The following is a 16,588-nucleotide window of genomic DNA, read 5'->3' as shown; positions in this document are numbered from 1 at the left end:
CTGACAGTGACTGATGGCGAAAGTGTTTGGATATGTGCAGTGTAGCCCCACCACAAGTACTTTGCCCATCAAAGTGTTTTGGCTCAAACAGAGCAGGGTGCCTATTGCTGTTTTCGAGTGAGGATACATAAGAAGTAATGTTCCCAGTTACTTCTTTACAATTAGAAGACTTCATCAGCTGTAAGCTTTGTTCTGTTCCTAGGCAGGTAACCTTCTGAAAGTGTTATGAAAATACTTTATTGGGGTATGCTTAACAGACTGTTGAATGACTTGGTGAACAGGGTTTAAAACTATTTCTCGATCTTTGGCAATAATAATAATAATTGAATATTGCTACATTTTTAGAGATGATTTTGTTTGGGAAACTGAAATGGTAAAATAGCAAGCATAAAATGATTAACTTATATTCGTCTGGGAATGTTTTCCAGTGACTCAAGTGGCACGCAATCAAAGATTCATACAACTCAAACATGTCTGCCTTAAGGAATGCACCACATGTGGATGGGCTCTTCCTTTGCATGTGCAAAGCTCTACATACAACTTGGAATTAGGCCAATGTATGGTGGGTTTGAATATGCTGTTGCTCATTTTGCTCTGCAGAACTGTGATGCACATTGGCGAAGCTGCCTAAATCAAAAGTAGCAGCTCAGGTAAAATAATGAACACTATCTGGAAAAGGAGACTTACAAGTGCCTTTGTTCAGATGCCAAATATTCTGCTATGGGCGCTTATGCATTGTAGTGCAGACAAATAGGTGAAAAGATGGTTGGAGGAGGGCAACGACTTTTTCATTTCTCTGAACGTAAAAAGCCGGCTGTATATTTCTTTTTATTACAGTGCTTCAAGTGCACAAGGCAGCCCAATGTATTAAAAAGTGATATGGAAATATGACCATTTTACCTGCTTATAACTTTGGAATGACCATTAAATGCACACACACACACACACACACACACACACACACACACCCTTGGAAACAAAACATGTACATATGTTGGTATTCCTTTAGAACACTTTAGCACCCATTTCAACAAAATGAAATCTGTCTTAGTAACAAATGCATAGTTATTATTCACACCGTTAATTTACAAAAAGGTACCATTCAGTTAAAACAAAGCTATAAAATTATTAGAAATATATTCTATAAGGAATGTATAATCTGCATAAAAATGTATAATGTTTTGGCAATAAAACTGCATCTGTATAAAAAAAATGTATTTCTTTCTTTCTTTTTGAATCATAGCCCTAATAAAAAACAAGTATGGAGTGTCTTCTTTCCTCTCCTTTTTTAAATAATGTCCACTTTGAGGTAGTATATTCCTTTGGTTCATAAATCAGCTTGCAGGGTAGAGGGGGAGCTATGTATCCAGCTCAGAGAACCGAAAAGCAGGAGTCCTAAAATTTTCAGCAGCCTGTTTGTATATACAATTGCCACTGTCCCCTTCATGAAACGTCCGGTCTTTTCTGTTATCATCCTCAGACTCTGAGTCAAAATTCAATGATTCACGAGGATGATTTTGAGAAGCTCTTGGCTGCCAGACTGAAGGCTGCCGACAACTTGAGAAGGAATCCAGCTGGTGTCTCCATATAGGTTTTCCAAACGTTCCTGAAACACACACACAAGAGAGAAAATATGTTTGTCAACTGCTCTCCATTAAGAAGGGACAAAAGGCCACCCCACAGACCAGTGGAATGTTCTTAAATCAGATTCACCTTTCTACCTCTGCCTTTTGACACAGTTAAATGTTGAAGTTAGTAACAAGATGCATTTTTAAAATAGTCAACTTCCTGAGTTTAGCCAGAGGCATGTGGCTGCAGATTTTCACTCAACACTGTCGCCAGCTGGTTGGGGAATTCTGTGTGCAAATGGGTGCTGAATTTCCCAACCCAATGTTGAAATAATAATAATAATTTAATAATTTATTATTTGTACCCCGCCCATCTGGCTGGGTTTCCCCAGCCACCCTGGGCGGCTTCCACAAAGACCAAAAATACACTAATAATGGAGACTGCATGCCTATGGTTCACATTTATTTGCTTTTTCAAAGCTAGTTTAACCATTGAAAGCATACCCATGAAAGTGCCGCTCGTAGTAAGGGGAGGCAGCTCTTGATTTCTGCTAAATTCACATGCATCCAAATTCAGATGCAAGTTTCTTGTCCCACTGTCTTCACGCTGAGTGTAAGCAGAGGGGAGCAATTTACTACTTGGAGGGTGTATTCCAGAAATGCTGATATACTGGTCAAAAGGATCTTCAGGCGGGTGGGGATAGGGGTAGCATTCCTTTTCCTTCAAGCAGCTTGGGTCATACAGGTCCGCACACACTGCCCTTTGCTCTGGATTGCAGCCTTAAAAAAACAGCATAAGCAGAAAAAAAACCAAGGTTGGGTTAGCTTCGCTAAGCAAAAGAGAGCCTTCAAAAAGAGACAATGAAATGCAGCAAACTATTTTATATATACATATGTAATGAAGATTACCTGTGTGGTATACGTCAAACATATCTGGGCCACATATATTGCTTTTCAAATATATACTTCCTGAAGTTCCCAGATAATGACATAAAAATGGATCTGTTACAGCTTCCAAGTCATTTTCGCTGCAGTTATCTGTATGACAAATTCCTTCAAAACAGAAATGGTGTATAGGTCAGGATCCCTTTATTTTCACTTTAACAGTCATATATGAATACATATTATAATTTTTATTGATTTCAAAGCAATATTATTTTGAGGTCCTCGTTTATTTCTTTATTAAGTGTATTTAGAGTCCACCCTTCACCCAAAGGTCCCAGATATCATACTAATTTGAGAACGTAATGAGATTTTTCACAGTTAGTGGTTTCCAGCGTTAAGAGTTGTGCACCCTTAACATCCAGTTCCACAGAGTCTATTTAGATGGTGTAGCACTGACCATGCTGTGGGACATCTCAGCTTTCTGTAAAAATGCCCCTAAATTCTAGAAGTAGCTTGTCAAAGGTGTGGAAAAGCTGCTGCTTGGGCAGGGTGGTGGCGGAGAGGATCTCCTTACAACATTCCTTATAAGGAACTGGCTGTGCAGCCCTCTAGATCACAGTCATTGCCAGGGTCACTGTCATAATGTTCCTTGTCAAGTTAGGTGCACTTATTCTGGCACAAGATTTCCTCAACAGCGAGAGCTAGAACAAGGAAGGGGGGAATCTGTGGCCCACAAGCTGTTGTGTCATCATCTCTGATCATTAGTTGAGGCTGATGGGAGTTGCAAGATAATAATAATAATAATAATAATAATAATAATAATAATAATAATAATTTACAGTAATACCTCTGCGAACATCCACCTTGTCTCGCGTCCATTCCAGTGAATGTCCGCAGCAAACCCGGATGTACCAGAATGGGTTACTTCTGGGTTTGCCACTCGCGCATGCGCAGAAGCTCTAAATAGCGCTTCGCGCATGCGCAGAAGCACAAACCACTCCACGCGTGCGCGCAGATGTGGCGCTTTGCCCTGCATCCTTTTCGGCTAGCAGCCAGGGCTCCAGAACAGATCCCGGCCGCAAAACGAGGTACAACTGTACTGTTTATACCCTGCCCATCTGGCTGGGTTTCCCCAGCCACTCTGGGCAGCTCCCAACAGAATATTAAAAACACGATAAAACATTAAACATTAAAAACTTCCCTAAACAGGGTTGCCTTCAGATGCCGCTGGGGGGGGGGGCACAGTCTCCCCACCTTTGATCTAGAGCGTTAAGTAGGGCACAATATATGGCTGCCACACCAAGTCCTTCTGTTGCATCCCACAGAAAGAACCAGAGGATACAGACTTTGCCTTCTGGATATGGAAGACTTGGGAAAGTACTAACTTGGAAAAAAGCACCTCTGCTTGATGCTGGGGAATGGGGAAAAACTGAACTTATCCTGTCAAGACAGAAAGGTCTCAGCTGACTCTCTTGCTGAAGACGCTTGGTAGCATTCGGATCACTACTGTATTGATGTCCTTGGCCAGTGGTTGAAAAGCTTAGCTCCAGGTGGAAAATAAAAATGGAATAAAATGCACAAGAAAAATCTCCAAGCCATTTCCTGGAAGCATCCTCAGTAAGATAAAAATGTATGAACAGTGGTGCCCCACAAGACGAATGCCTTGCAAGACGAAAAACCCGCTAGATGAAAGGGTTTTCCGTTTTTCGATGCGCTTCGCAAGACGAATTTCCCTATGGGCTTGCTTCGCAAGACGAAAACATCTTGCGAGTCTTGCGATCTTTTTTGCTCCCCCCCCCTTTTTCTAAGCCGCTAAGCTGCTAATAGCCTTTTAGCCACTAAGCCGCTAAGCCTTTAATAGCCGCTAATAGCGCTAATCCGCTAATAGGGTTGCTTCGCAAGACGAAAAAACCGCTAGACGAAGAGACTCGCGGAACGGATTATTTTCGTCTTGCGAGGCACCACTGAATTTGCATCTGTATACACCGATGATCTAAATGCTAAATGATGGCAAGTGTTTTGATATTCCAATACCCTTTAAGGGACCAGAGCCATTAGTTGACAATTTTCTCATCAACAGAGTCTATCTGTCGAAGAAGCTACCCTCCATGAATTAAGGACAATAGTGATTGGATCACTAGCTTTTGGATGGTAAACTTCAACATTCTGAATACTTACCGCCGCTGTCTCTTTGTTGTAAGAAATATCCTCCCATGGATGAGGATGAAGATACAAAATGATGTTGACTTCCATTCTCCAACGACCCATATCCATCTTGCCTTTCAGCTAGAGTTCCCTGGGATGACAGATAGCTTGGAATATCAGCAGGCAGATTTGTCTCATCTGCGATTTAAGCAAACACACGGAGCTATCAGCATCGAGATTCTTTGCCGCATTTTAGGGCTAATGAGCAACAGAGGGATGTATTTGAAAAGCTATTCGCTCTTCTGAATCGGAGTCAAGAGACACAAATAAGCCTGGAAGAAAAACCTCTGTAGGTTAACCACAAACATATTTCAGTCTGCTCTTCCGGTGCCAAGTTTCAGTTTACACACCTGTGTTTGTGATGCTGCAATCTTCGTTTCTCCTTCTTGTGTGGTATATGATGACCACCCACACGAGGGAAGTGCCCACCACGCAGCACACCACAGCTATGATCACAACGCCCACGGTGGCCCATCCATCATCGTCCAAAGACGGGGCAGCATTCTGAGGAGAGTCACAGGTTGGTGTGGGAATTACGCTGAGGCGGATGTTGCCTCTCTCTGTCCCAAGAGTATTAGACATTTCGCACGTGTACTTCCCAGCGTCTTCAAAGTCTGTGTCCACAATGATGAGCAACTGGTTTCCTGCTGCAAAGAAATGCCTCTCCGTCACCATCAGAGTGCTGTCGTCTTTGGTCCAGTTAAGCCGAGGCGGGGGGCTACCACCGGCGATGCACTGCAAGACGGCCGTTTCACCTTTCGTCACCGTCCGGTCCAGCAAAGGCCTCAAAAACGAGGGTGTTTCTGAAGGAAAGAGGGGGAGCAGCAAATATATGAATGTTACCAAGAATGAATCTTTATTTACGTCAGCCATCAGCAAAACAACAACAATGTGATATACAAAGAATAGAAAGAAAAAGTCAATTATATAAAATACATTTTAGGGTTTTGAATCAATAGTCAAATAGTGGATCTTATTCTGATTGCCCCAGCTAAAAACATTGCAACCTTTGCTGTCACCTGCTCATCTTGATCTGCCAAGAGAAAGGACACTGTGGCAGTGGCTGGGTGACCCAGAATGGACAATAAAAGAGGGGTGATAATCTCATTCCTCAAGTCTTTTATAAAGAGTGCAAGCCAGAAGGGCATGCGCCACCAATTCGGTACTGCCATCTCTGCAAGGACGTAAGCATTTTTCTGTTGAATCTGTTGGAATCGTCCCTCAAGTACAGCCAAGGGCAATACATTCAATCTTGAGAGAGTAAAAACGTGTCTATATTTTAGAATTGCTAGGTTATGCAGATAGGGTGCCAGTGAGTCAAAATGTGAAGCTGGAAAATAGTCATACCATGGGCAAAATTTCCTTATAGTGGCCAGGTTGTTCTGACGCTCGATATCATATAGGCGCTGACAAATTAAGACTGTTTGCTTTACTAAAACCCAAAGTGAGTAGCTGTTGTGGTGATAAACCACCAGAGTGAAGTTTTTGACAGACAATTTTAGTCCAGGCGCTCTTGTGACAATCTTGCAGCACTAGGGATATTAGACTGGGGGGATTTGAGTCCAAGTCAAAAAATATCTCTAAAGCTTTAATCATGTTATCAGCAAGCAAAGACAAAGGGGCACCCCCAGTGTTCAGCTGGCAATCACATTTCATCTTACCTAACACTGTTAATGTTGCATTAGCAGAGATGCTTCCAGCAGTGTTCTGAGCTGTGCAACTGTAGACACCAGTATCTTCGATTTTGACATCCACTATAAAGAAGACATCATCCTCAGGCATCACGTGCATGCGTCTCTTACGTGCTGCGGGAAAGTCAGTGCCGCCATCTTTCTGCCAAGCGATCTGGGGCACCGGGTGGCCGACTGCAGCACATTCCAGCCGTGCCATCGCCCCTGCACGGATGGTGAGGTCCATGGGCATCTTGGTAAATGAAGGAAGCACTACAAAAAACACAAAAGATGCAAAGAGATACAAGTGAGTTTTCTTATTAGACAGCGTACAGACCACAGTTTTCAGTCTGCCCATACAATGGACAATTGTCTCCCCTGCTCTCTACCAGCTCAACTGGGTCTAGATTTTTTAATGCCCAACTCCGAAGGAAACATCTGCAAGCTGCTTTTGAAATAAGGACTGATTTCAGGGAAGCACATACAGGGCAATCATTTCCTCATCCCAAGCACTAGCAGCATAACATTACAAAGCGGCTGGTTGCTATGCTATCAATTCTGTTTCTGATTCTCTAGTTTATTTGGGGATAGATGAACCTGTCAATATCAGTTTCTCTCTGTGTGCCTTGTTTCTTCACCAGATTTTTTTTTAATATATATATAAAAATTGTCTGCATGAAAATCTGTATGCAATTCCTGCCGATATTCACATTTTGCATTCATACTGTGATTTGAGAAAGGCATCACAAAATTTGTAGATGTGCATATTTTGAATGATTGCTGCCTCCTGGTTAATTCTGGGAGTGTGAGTTGTGTGAATTTCTCCCCCACGATACTGTATTTCATTTTACTTGAATATTTGACTGAATGGTCTCTTTAACTAGGTATATCTTGGATGGCAATTGTTTGAATCTTTCATGAACCAAATGCAGTCTACTTTATATATATAATTTCTAAAGAATCTAATGAGGTTTAACAGGTTGTGACGTACACACCTCGGGGAAACATATATAAGAATTAATCTTATTTTAGACAGACCGTATTCATTCCCATTTCACTCAAAGGTTAATTCTAGGACAACTTTGTTGGATATAACCTACTGAATCCCATATATATATATATATATATATATATATATATATGGATGGTTTTGGTGCATTCAAATATAATGTGCTTTCACATTTGTTCCCCAGGTGTCCAGAGAAGGCAGCCAACAACATCTTCCAGTATCCAAATATTTTGAGTGATGCCTTTTGGATTACATATCATATGATTTTTGTTTAATATACAGGTAATCTCAAAATGCTTACTGTTCACTGTGAGTTTAGCTTTGACAGAGTAGGATGAGCCAAAGTGATTTGAAATAACACACTGATATTTCCCCTCGTTGCTGAATTCCACATTGCGCAGCCTAAGAATGGTGGTATATTCCATCACTTCGCCGCCCTGTGCCCTGAGATGTGCGTAATTCTCCATTTCAGCATCATGCAGCAATTCATTGTCCTTCTTCCAAGCAAAAGTCATCGGGGAATCGCTGCTGCTGGCGGCTGAACATATAAAACTTAAATTGGAACCTTTGATTGCTGACTGAGTTTCAGGCTGTACAGTTATCTGTGGCTTCGGAAAATCATCTGTGAATATAAGAGAAAAGGGGGGGGGGGACGACGAATTGCAATAAGCTCATGTGATTTCTTGTCGGAGACGAAAGTGAGAGACCAGACCAGACCTTTAATTATAGGTTTGGAAGAATCAAGTACTTAAAAGAGATATGATGCAGATTTCCAACCAGCAGTCTAAATCATGGATGGCGAACCTTTGACTCCAACTCCCATCATCCCTGACCATTTGCTATGGTGGCTGGGGCCTGATGGGAGTTGCAATCCAACATCATCTACAGGGCCAAAGGGTCCCTCATCCCTGTTCTAAATTGTAGAGGTTCTTTTACCAACAGCTGGGGAAGCAGGTGATGCTAAACCACTGAACCTCTTGGGCTTGCCAATCGGAAGGTTGGCAGTCAAATCCCCACAACAGGGTGAGCTCCTGTTGCTCTGCCCAGCTTCTGCCAACCTAGCAGTTCGAAAGCACACCAGTGCAAGTAGATAAATAGGTACCACTGTGGTGAGAAGATAAACGGCGTTTCCGTGCGTTCTAGCTTCTGTCATGGTGTTCCGTTGCACCAGAAGCGGTTTAGTCATGCTAGCCACATGACCCGGAAAGCTGTCTGCGGACGAACGCCGGCCAACAGCATCTGGTGGAACACTAGTTCTCCATCTCAGGTCTACAGAGTAACTTTGTTTGTACTTGAGTTCATCTCGGAAACTGTGTCCGCCAAAGGCACCATCCTTTCCCAAATAAGGAAGCAGCACAGATACACAAATGGATCCTCTGTTTCTTGACTACAGAAAGAGGACGTTGCTGGATTGGCTGGGGCAAGCAAGCCCAGGCCTCCCATTCCCTCTGATGTTTGGTCATGCTGCTTTCCCATGTGGTTGGGGGTAGGTGGGGCTAAGAGAAGATAAAAAGGGCTCTACTGAATCCCATTGGGAAATTGCTGTACTCTGAACACTATAACATTTTGATCAATCAACTAATGTTTAACATTTCACTCATGAAGCAGAAGTACATTCCAACTGCAATCCTCTATGCATTTATCTGGCAGCTGAGTCCTACTGAACTCAATAGAGCTTGTTTCTAAATAGCCTAAGATTGTGCTGCCAGTTTCCACGCTTATCAGCTATTGGCTTTGCCACTCTGTCAAGGGAGTAAGAGGTGGCATGCTAAAAGTCAGGTTCCTGGCTTGGTGTAAAATTTCATTGCTTATAATCACAGCGACTTCCATATTGCCTTTTCACCTTTTGGGTTGTGCAGCTTTGGCCCAGGGAATACCAGCTGACAACTTCTATTGCATAATCATATGATGATCATATACAACAATGGATCAGCAAGATTATTTTATGTTTTAAATCTCATTTTCACCTTTTTTTAAAAAAATTGCCTTTAGGTCTAAAACCTATCATCTTTTGATAGCTGGGAGAAGTACAAATTACATAAATTTCGAATTATAAGGACAAAGGAACCGGTAAGCACACAATTTCATTTTGTTAAAATGCCCCGTTTCTGTTTCCTCGGTTTCCTTTCTTCCCAGAACTTTAACCTGGCATGTTGAATTAGCTTCTAAAACCACATACACACAGAGAGAGTTGTTTTCATTAAATTTAGAAAGGCATGTGGTATTTTTCTCCTGCTGAGCAATCATTTTAATGAATGCAAGGATGAATATTTAAATTACTGTCATTCAGCAGCAAGATCTGAGAATTAAGGAGCACAATTCTTTTTGACTGAAAATATATCTTTAAGCAACATTTCCCACTGAAACATTAACGTGATAACTAGGCTATGGAGATCAAAAAGTGTTTATTCAATTCAATTAATTTGTTTAGTCCATTAAAGAAACCAAATTTTTGTCCAGTTCTTGGTATATGCTGCAAAGAAAGTTTAATTCAAGCAGTAACTCTCTCAATTAGACATGAGGGATTTTTTAAAAAAAGTTATTAAGATGCCGTATTGCAAAGATGCTATAGCATATATATTTATAATGTACTGCATTTCGGTGCTTCCCAGCTGAATGCTTGTAACATTGGTTCAGCTGAAAGCATGTCTCTTTCTTGTAGAAGTGATTTTTTGTGGCTTAATTTCCCATCTCTAATAATGGGGTCAATTATGCTTTTGGACCTACAGTTTCATTAGTTATATTTTACAGCTCTTCAGAGCAAGCCATGGTAGGTTTTTCTTTTTACAAAAGCTGCATTTCTGCTGCCCGTTATGCATTCATAAATCATTTTCTTTTAATGCCAGTATTAACTGTGCACAAAACTCCAGCCCAAGTTTGCTTAGGGCCACCAACTATGGCCATTAACTGTGGATATGAAAGAACACTTTTGACAGTGGTTCAATGAGCAGCACATTCATGAGCAGCACAAAAATAACAAGAAATCCTAGACCTGAACCTCCCTGCTATTCAGCACTGGTGTGTTTTTCACTGTAAGAAAGATAAACCAGAGTTAACCCCTCAAAAATCCACAATGCATGGAAGATTGTTTGCTCTTTCTGGTCAGTTCCTGTTACCACAGGCTCCCTGCTTCCTTAAAAAATGCTCACATTTCATTGGCTGTCAGGGTTGGACAACCTCCCTCCCTTCCATTGTGAACCAAGAGATGCAAAGAGCTTCTCACTGTGAGTGAGGTTGATGCAGCTGCCCTCAAATAGGATCTAATGAGGAAAGTGCCTACATCAACAGGGCTGGGCGATATATCGTCCAAAATCAGTTTGAAGTCCATATTAGGATATCGGTTTCATAATTTTTGACCTGGCAATATATTGCGAATCATGTGCGCTATGCCAAAAACATAACTTGAGAAAGACCATGAAGACAGCCAATGTCTCCACATAAATCCATCCTTATTTCGGATACTGTGCTATATCAGTATATTGTGAAGTTTAGCTGGTAATATATCAACAATGCTGAACCAGATATTGCCCAGCCCTACACATCGTTTTGTGGTCCAATCTCTTTCTACTCTTTTAGAAAAGAAACTATGTCCAAACAAAATTGATCATGGAAAAGACATTGGAATTCCCTAATTTTGGGGATGGTGGGTGGAATAATTGTGCTGAGTTGCAAACACAGAAAAGTGAGTCTGTGAGAAAATGTTTCCCTAAAGACCGTGAGCTCAATAGAACTTCCTGGGCAGCTGCTAACATGCTGGTCAAAATAGAACGGCTGCCTTTGTCCCAGCTCTGACTCTTCTCTTTAGGAGGTGGGAGCCAGGAATGCGGGAGCTTTGCTAGGGCTCTCAAATGTTCTTAGATGTAGGAGTGCACAAAGGCCATAAAAATGAAATATTGTGCTTAAAGATGACTATGTGGATTTTGTATGTTAACAAAGCTCCTGAAGAACGTCTTAACCTCTGCACAATGAAGGTGCTATTTATATTATACATATTCCTGCACTTTTGCATTTAAAAACACTAAGCATGCATCTGTCTAAACATTTCACAGTGCGCCAAAATATTTAGAACAATGCTTACCTAGCAGCATATGCATTTGCCACCATAAACCACTGAGCCTTCTTTTGTACACAATATGCAACTATGCAGTACACAAAACTTAATCCTAAACTGTCATTCCTCATCTGAAATAAAACCACAAACTTGAAATATCTGCAGTGCAGAGCTCATGAACAGTGGAGGGTGTGGGGAAGAGTATTTTAAACAAACAAACAAAACTATTAACCCTCACAGTTCAGATAATAAAGCTAAAGCTGTTTAAATCTGCCCTGAAACAACCATCTAGACGGCAATGAAAAAGGATTACAAAAAACAACAACCTTACCACACACAAAATCTTCTAGGCTGACAGCAAGCACATTCCTCCCTTTTAGTATCTGAGGGTGGGCACAAGTGGCATTGACGAAAGCCTGGAAATTGTTGTCCATCAGCCATTCGGGTAGCCATTTCAGCTGGCAGTCGCACAAAAGGCTAGACGTGTTTAGGTACCTATAAAACAAATCAGGAGCGGATTCCATTCATAGGAAGCAGAACTTCACAGCTTCCAGAGCAGGAAAGCAGTATTAAATCAAACCCGAAGATAAGTTAAGCACCAAAACTGATCACAAAAATCAACGGCGTTGCACTGATTTATTTTGTTTGCAGCCTGGCCGGTCACAACATCTCAAGGAAGGTTCATGGAAAGGTGAGAATCATGGGCTATCAGGCGTACATGTGTTGGAGGGAACATATACAGGCTTCTTGCTCATCCTGGTCTAACACATATATAAGAACTGAGTGTGGTAGTGTGTACAAGCCTCCTGCCTCACTCCTAACCTACCCAGATGTGCTACAAAGCCAGCATAAAAGGATTAACTTTTTATATGATCATAGGAAGCTGCCTTATACAGAATCAGACCATTGGTCGATCTAGTTTGTATACGCCTGTATACCTGAAGGAGCGTCTCTACCCCCATCGTTCAGCCCGGACACTGAGGTCCAGCTCCGAGGGCCTTCTGGCAGTTCCCTCGTTGCGAGAAGTGAGGTTACAGGGAACCAGACAGAGGACCTTCTTGGTAGTGGCACCCGCCCTGTGGAACGCCCTTCCGCCAGATGTCAAGGAAATAAGCAGCTATCTTATTTCTAAAAGACATCTGAAGGCAGCCCTGTTTAGGGAAGTTTTTAATATTTAATGCTGTTTTTAACACTCGATTGGGAGCTGCCCAGAGTGGCTGGGGAAACTCAGCCAGATGGATGGGGTATAAATAAGTTGTTGTTGTTGTTTGTCCACACTGAATGGCAGTAGCTCCTCAGGGTTTCAGACAGATGCTAGGGATTGAACCTGGAATCTTCGGCATGCAAGGCAGATATTTTATGGCCCTTTCCCTATACTTAGAGGAGAATGAGAGGGACAGAAACAAAACCTTCCCCTACCTTACCTCACTGAGCTAAATCCTGTGCTGGCTCCCTGGTATCAGAACCAGGGGGGTAGTGAGGAAATGACTTAAATCACTTAGCGTGCTTAAGGGTTTGGTTTTGCGTCATGTACATGCAGCTAGTATAGTCAGTGCCAGATTTACGTATAAGCTAAACAAGCTATAGGGGCAGCGGGTGGCGCTGTGGGTAAAACCTCAGTGCCTAGGACTTGCCGATCGCATGGTCGGCGGTTCGAATCCCTGCGGTGGGGTGAGCTCCTGTCTTTCGGTCCCAGCTCCTGCCGACCTAGCAGTTCGAAAGCACCCCTAAGTGCAAGTAGATAAATAGGTACCGCTTTATAGCGGGAAGGTAACAGCGTTTCCGTGTGCTGCGCTGGTGCCGGCTCGCCAGAGCAGCTCCGTCACGCTGGCCACGTGACCCGGAAGTGTCTCCGGACATCGCTGGCTCCCGGCCTCTTAAGTGAGATGGGCGCACAACCCTAGAGTCGGACACGACTGGCCCGTACAGGCAGGGGTACCTTTACCTTTAAACAAGCTATAGCTTAGGGCCCCACTCTCTTGGGCCCCCCCAAAAAAATTAAAGAGAAAAAAAACTGGATGTACATTTCCAAAATATAGGATAAAAAACAAATAAAATAAAACCTACATACAGCAACAGTGTTTTTGTTGTGTAGGTTCCTATGATGTAAGTAATGGGCCCCGTCTGCTAGCCTGTTCCGTAAAATATCACTGGTTTGTTCCTTTCTATATATAGGGTGCCAACATTCTGCATGTGCAAATGGCTTTAGATACCTATTAGGTCCATAAATTACCATATAGCATATATTCAACACAAAAAACAGTGGCAATTTGTTGTTGACAAAGGACAGCTGGACATATAAAGGGCTCCATTACCTTCAGTACGTTAGGGCCTCATCAAACCTAAATCCAGCCCTGGATATAGTTCAGAGTAGCCCTTGCTTTAGGTAAGTGGGGAAAGAATTTCTGTCTTATAAGACCAAAACAGAGTATTATTACTTGTTCAGCATGAACTTCTAAAATTATCCTTGCCTTAGCTGTATACCTCCAAATATGTACAGTGGTACCTTGGAAGCCGATCGGAACCCGTTCCGGAAGCCCTTTCGACTTCCAAAACGTTCGGAAACCAAGGCACGGCTTCCGATTGGCCGCAGGAGCTTCCTGCAGCCAATCGGAAGCCACACTGGATGTTCGGGTTCCAAAAGAACCTTCGCAAACAGAAACACTCACTTCTGGGTTTGTGGCGTTTGCGAGCCAAGACTTTTGAGTCACAAGGCATTCCAGAACCAAGGTACGACTGTTATTTCCTTTTTCAGATCCACAACACCTTTTTTCTTAACTGTGCCCTATGTTGTTCGACAACGACGTGAGAAAGTTGCTAAAGGTACTGCTTTTCAAAATAAACGCATTGTCATTACTACCAATGTCCATGGCTATGATTATCCGATATATTCAAACATAACATATGTCTCATTGGGGCAAAGCAGAGACACTTACAATTCTTTAAGTTTCTTCATTTGTGAAAACGTGTTTCCTTGAACTGACATGATGGCATTGTTACTTAGATCTCTGCGGGTGGAAACAAAAGGAAAAGGCAAAATGTAGGATCGCAAGGCAAACAAAGTCAAAGCAAATTCTCACATTCTGCTCTGGGGCTGGGGTAAAATAGAACGTGAAGAAGAAGCAGCTTGTACCCTATAAGTACCACTACACAGAGGCTCATTTAAAAGATAATAAATCATAGAATTGTAGAGTTCGAAGGGACTGTGGGATCATCTCATTTAAGCCCTGCAGTATAGGAATCATTCACCCAATGTGGAGCTCAAACCCATTGGGTCTCATGTTGTACCAGCTGAGCTACCTCAGTTGTATGATTTGACCATATTTCCTAGCTACAATGCAATTTGGCAGGGGAATGCCATCTGTGGACCCTATGCTGCAACACAGAAAGACGTCTCATACCCAAACCATCTCTAGCTCAGTCTACACTGATAAGCAGCAGCTTCCCAGGGTTTCAAAGAGGGCTTTCTTCTCAGCCCTTACTGGAGATTGAAACTGGGATCGCAACTGGGAACTTGGGCGTGCAAAGCTGTTCCTTTGGAGGAAGAACTGTGAGGGGAGAGACTCCATCAGGCAAGGCCTCTTTCCACCTGCCTTGCCCCACCCTCTGGCCCTGGGTCTCCTCATAAGGAAGCTGTTCCTGGAGGAAGAACTGTGAGGGGAGAGACTCAATCAGGCAAGGCCTCTTTCCACCTGCCTTGCCCCACCCTCCGGCCCTGGGTCTCCTCATAAGGAAGCTGTTCCTGGAGGAAGAACTGTGAGGGGAGAGACTCCATCAGGCAAGGCCTCTTTCCACCTGCCTTGCTCTACCCTCTGCTTCTTAATGTGTATTGTATTGTTTGATGTACTGTGGCTTGCTGTTGTTCTATTGATTATAGTTTAGATATTATTGTAACTGTTGAGTGGATTTCTGTTTAACTTTTATATGTTGATATTATTATTTTATACTATTCTAATGTTTGTTGAATGTTACTTTTTTGATGGAGGTTGCCTATTTTAAAATTACGTTTTATTATCACATTTTTGTATTGCATTAGATTGTTACAAGATGTACATTTTTTGTTTCTTCAGCTTGTGAACCGCCTTGAGTATTGTAAGATAGAAAGACGGTATACAAATTAAAAATGATGCTGATGATGATGAAGGCAGGAGCTCCACCACTGACCTATATGCCCCCTTTGAAGGTTATCATTGAGTTGGCATCATTGCACATTTTAAAAATTGTCTGGTTCAATGCGATTTTCAACTACTTACAGGTGTTCAAGTGCATCCAGACCAGAAAACGCTTTCTTAGTAATTGACCTAATCCGGTTTCCTTGGAGTAGCCTGGAAATATATATAAAACACTTAATATGTAACAGATGAAAATGAAATAGATGCATGATTTTTGGAACCGTTAGGAGAGACTCTTGATAATTGCTTTTTAGGCATGTTTTACTGCACTATGTCTACCTACCTCTCAACACCTTCCTCTCCTAAATATATACATGTATTCTGCTTCAGTTACTGGAGAGATGAAGGCATGTTCAAAGCCTTTTAATGTATATAATTTGGTGAAGCTTTTTTTTTTTGCAAGGGCTGTCAGCCAATTTATTTCTACATCTGTGCATTGTGAAGAAAATCTTTGCATTCTAACAGAGCCATTGCCTCTGAATGCTGGATTGCCCTGCCAAACATCTGCCCTTGTCTGCCTTATGTTGCTTTCCACTAACAGGACTGCCTTTAATTTCGACTCTAAAGAATCTTGGTCTTATGTGAAAGGCATAAGGACTGATTGCACGACACCATGCATGCAGTTAAGATAATCCAAAGTCTTTTCAACTGAAGAGTATTTGGAAACTTATTTTGTAATTAATGAAAAGAGAGATGTACTGAAGAGAGGGACATGGGTGGCGCTGTGGTCTAAACCACAGCCTAGGACTTGCCGATCAGAAGGTCGGCGGTTCAAATCCCTGTGACGGGGTGAGCTCCCGTTGCTCAGTCCCTGCTCCTGCCAACCTAGCAGTTTGAAAGCACGCCAAAGTGCAAGTAGATAAATAGGTACCTCTCCGGCGGGAAGGTAAACGGAGTTTCCGTGTGCTGCTCTGGTTCGCCAGAAGCGGCTTAGTCATGCTGGCCACATGACCCGGAAGCTGTACGCCAGCCCCCTCGGCCAATAAAGCGAGATGAGCGCTGCAATCCCAGAGTCAGCTCGACTGGAC

The 16,588-nt window shown here is 42.5% G+C and overlaps 1 protein-coding gene across 1 annotated transcript in view; it reads right to left on the bottom strand.

Moving 5' to 3' along the window:
• Nucleotides 1-221: 221 nt before the first annotated feature.
• The window catches only part of LRIG3 (leucine rich repeats and immunoglobulin like domains 3), a 56,694-nt gene continuing 40,327 nt past the window's right edge, over nucleotides 222-16,588 (bottom strand). Inside the window, exons 10-19 of the mRNA XM_083463384.1 lie at nucleotides 15,642-15,713; nucleotides 14,325-14,396; nucleotides 11,720-11,883; nucleotides 7,639-7,959; nucleotides 6,320-6,601; nucleotides 5,009-5,461; nucleotides 4,632-4,796; nucleotides 2,478-2,621; nucleotides 2,073-2,348; nucleotides 222-1,606 (exon numbers count right to left, since the gene is read on the bottom strand). Coding sequence (XP_083319510.1) covers nucleotides 1,359-1,606; nucleotides 2,073-2,348; nucleotides 2,478-2,621; nucleotides 4,632-4,796; nucleotides 5,009-5,461; nucleotides 6,320-6,601; nucleotides 7,639-7,959; nucleotides 11,720-11,883; nucleotides 14,325-14,396; nucleotides 15,642-15,713 — 2,197 coding nt within the window. The 3' untranslated portion in view covers nucleotides 222-1,358. The remainder of the gene's footprint in view (nucleotides 1,607-2,072; nucleotides 2,349-2,477; nucleotides 2,622-4,631; nucleotides 4,797-5,008; nucleotides 5,462-6,319; nucleotides 6,602-7,638; nucleotides 7,960-11,719; nucleotides 11,884-14,324; nucleotides 14,397-15,641; nucleotides 15,714-16,588) is intronic.

The sequence above is a fragment of the Podarcis liolepis genome, assembly GCF_965112155.1.
Source record: "Podarcis liolepis genome assembly, chromosome: 10".
Classification (NCBI taxonomy): domain Eukaryota; kingdom Metazoa; phylum Chordata; class Lepidosauria; order Squamata; family Lacertidae; genus Podarcis; species Podarcis liolepis.
Note: the sequence above shows the minus strand (reverse complement) of the source record. Positions and strands in the feature narration are given on the sequence as shown.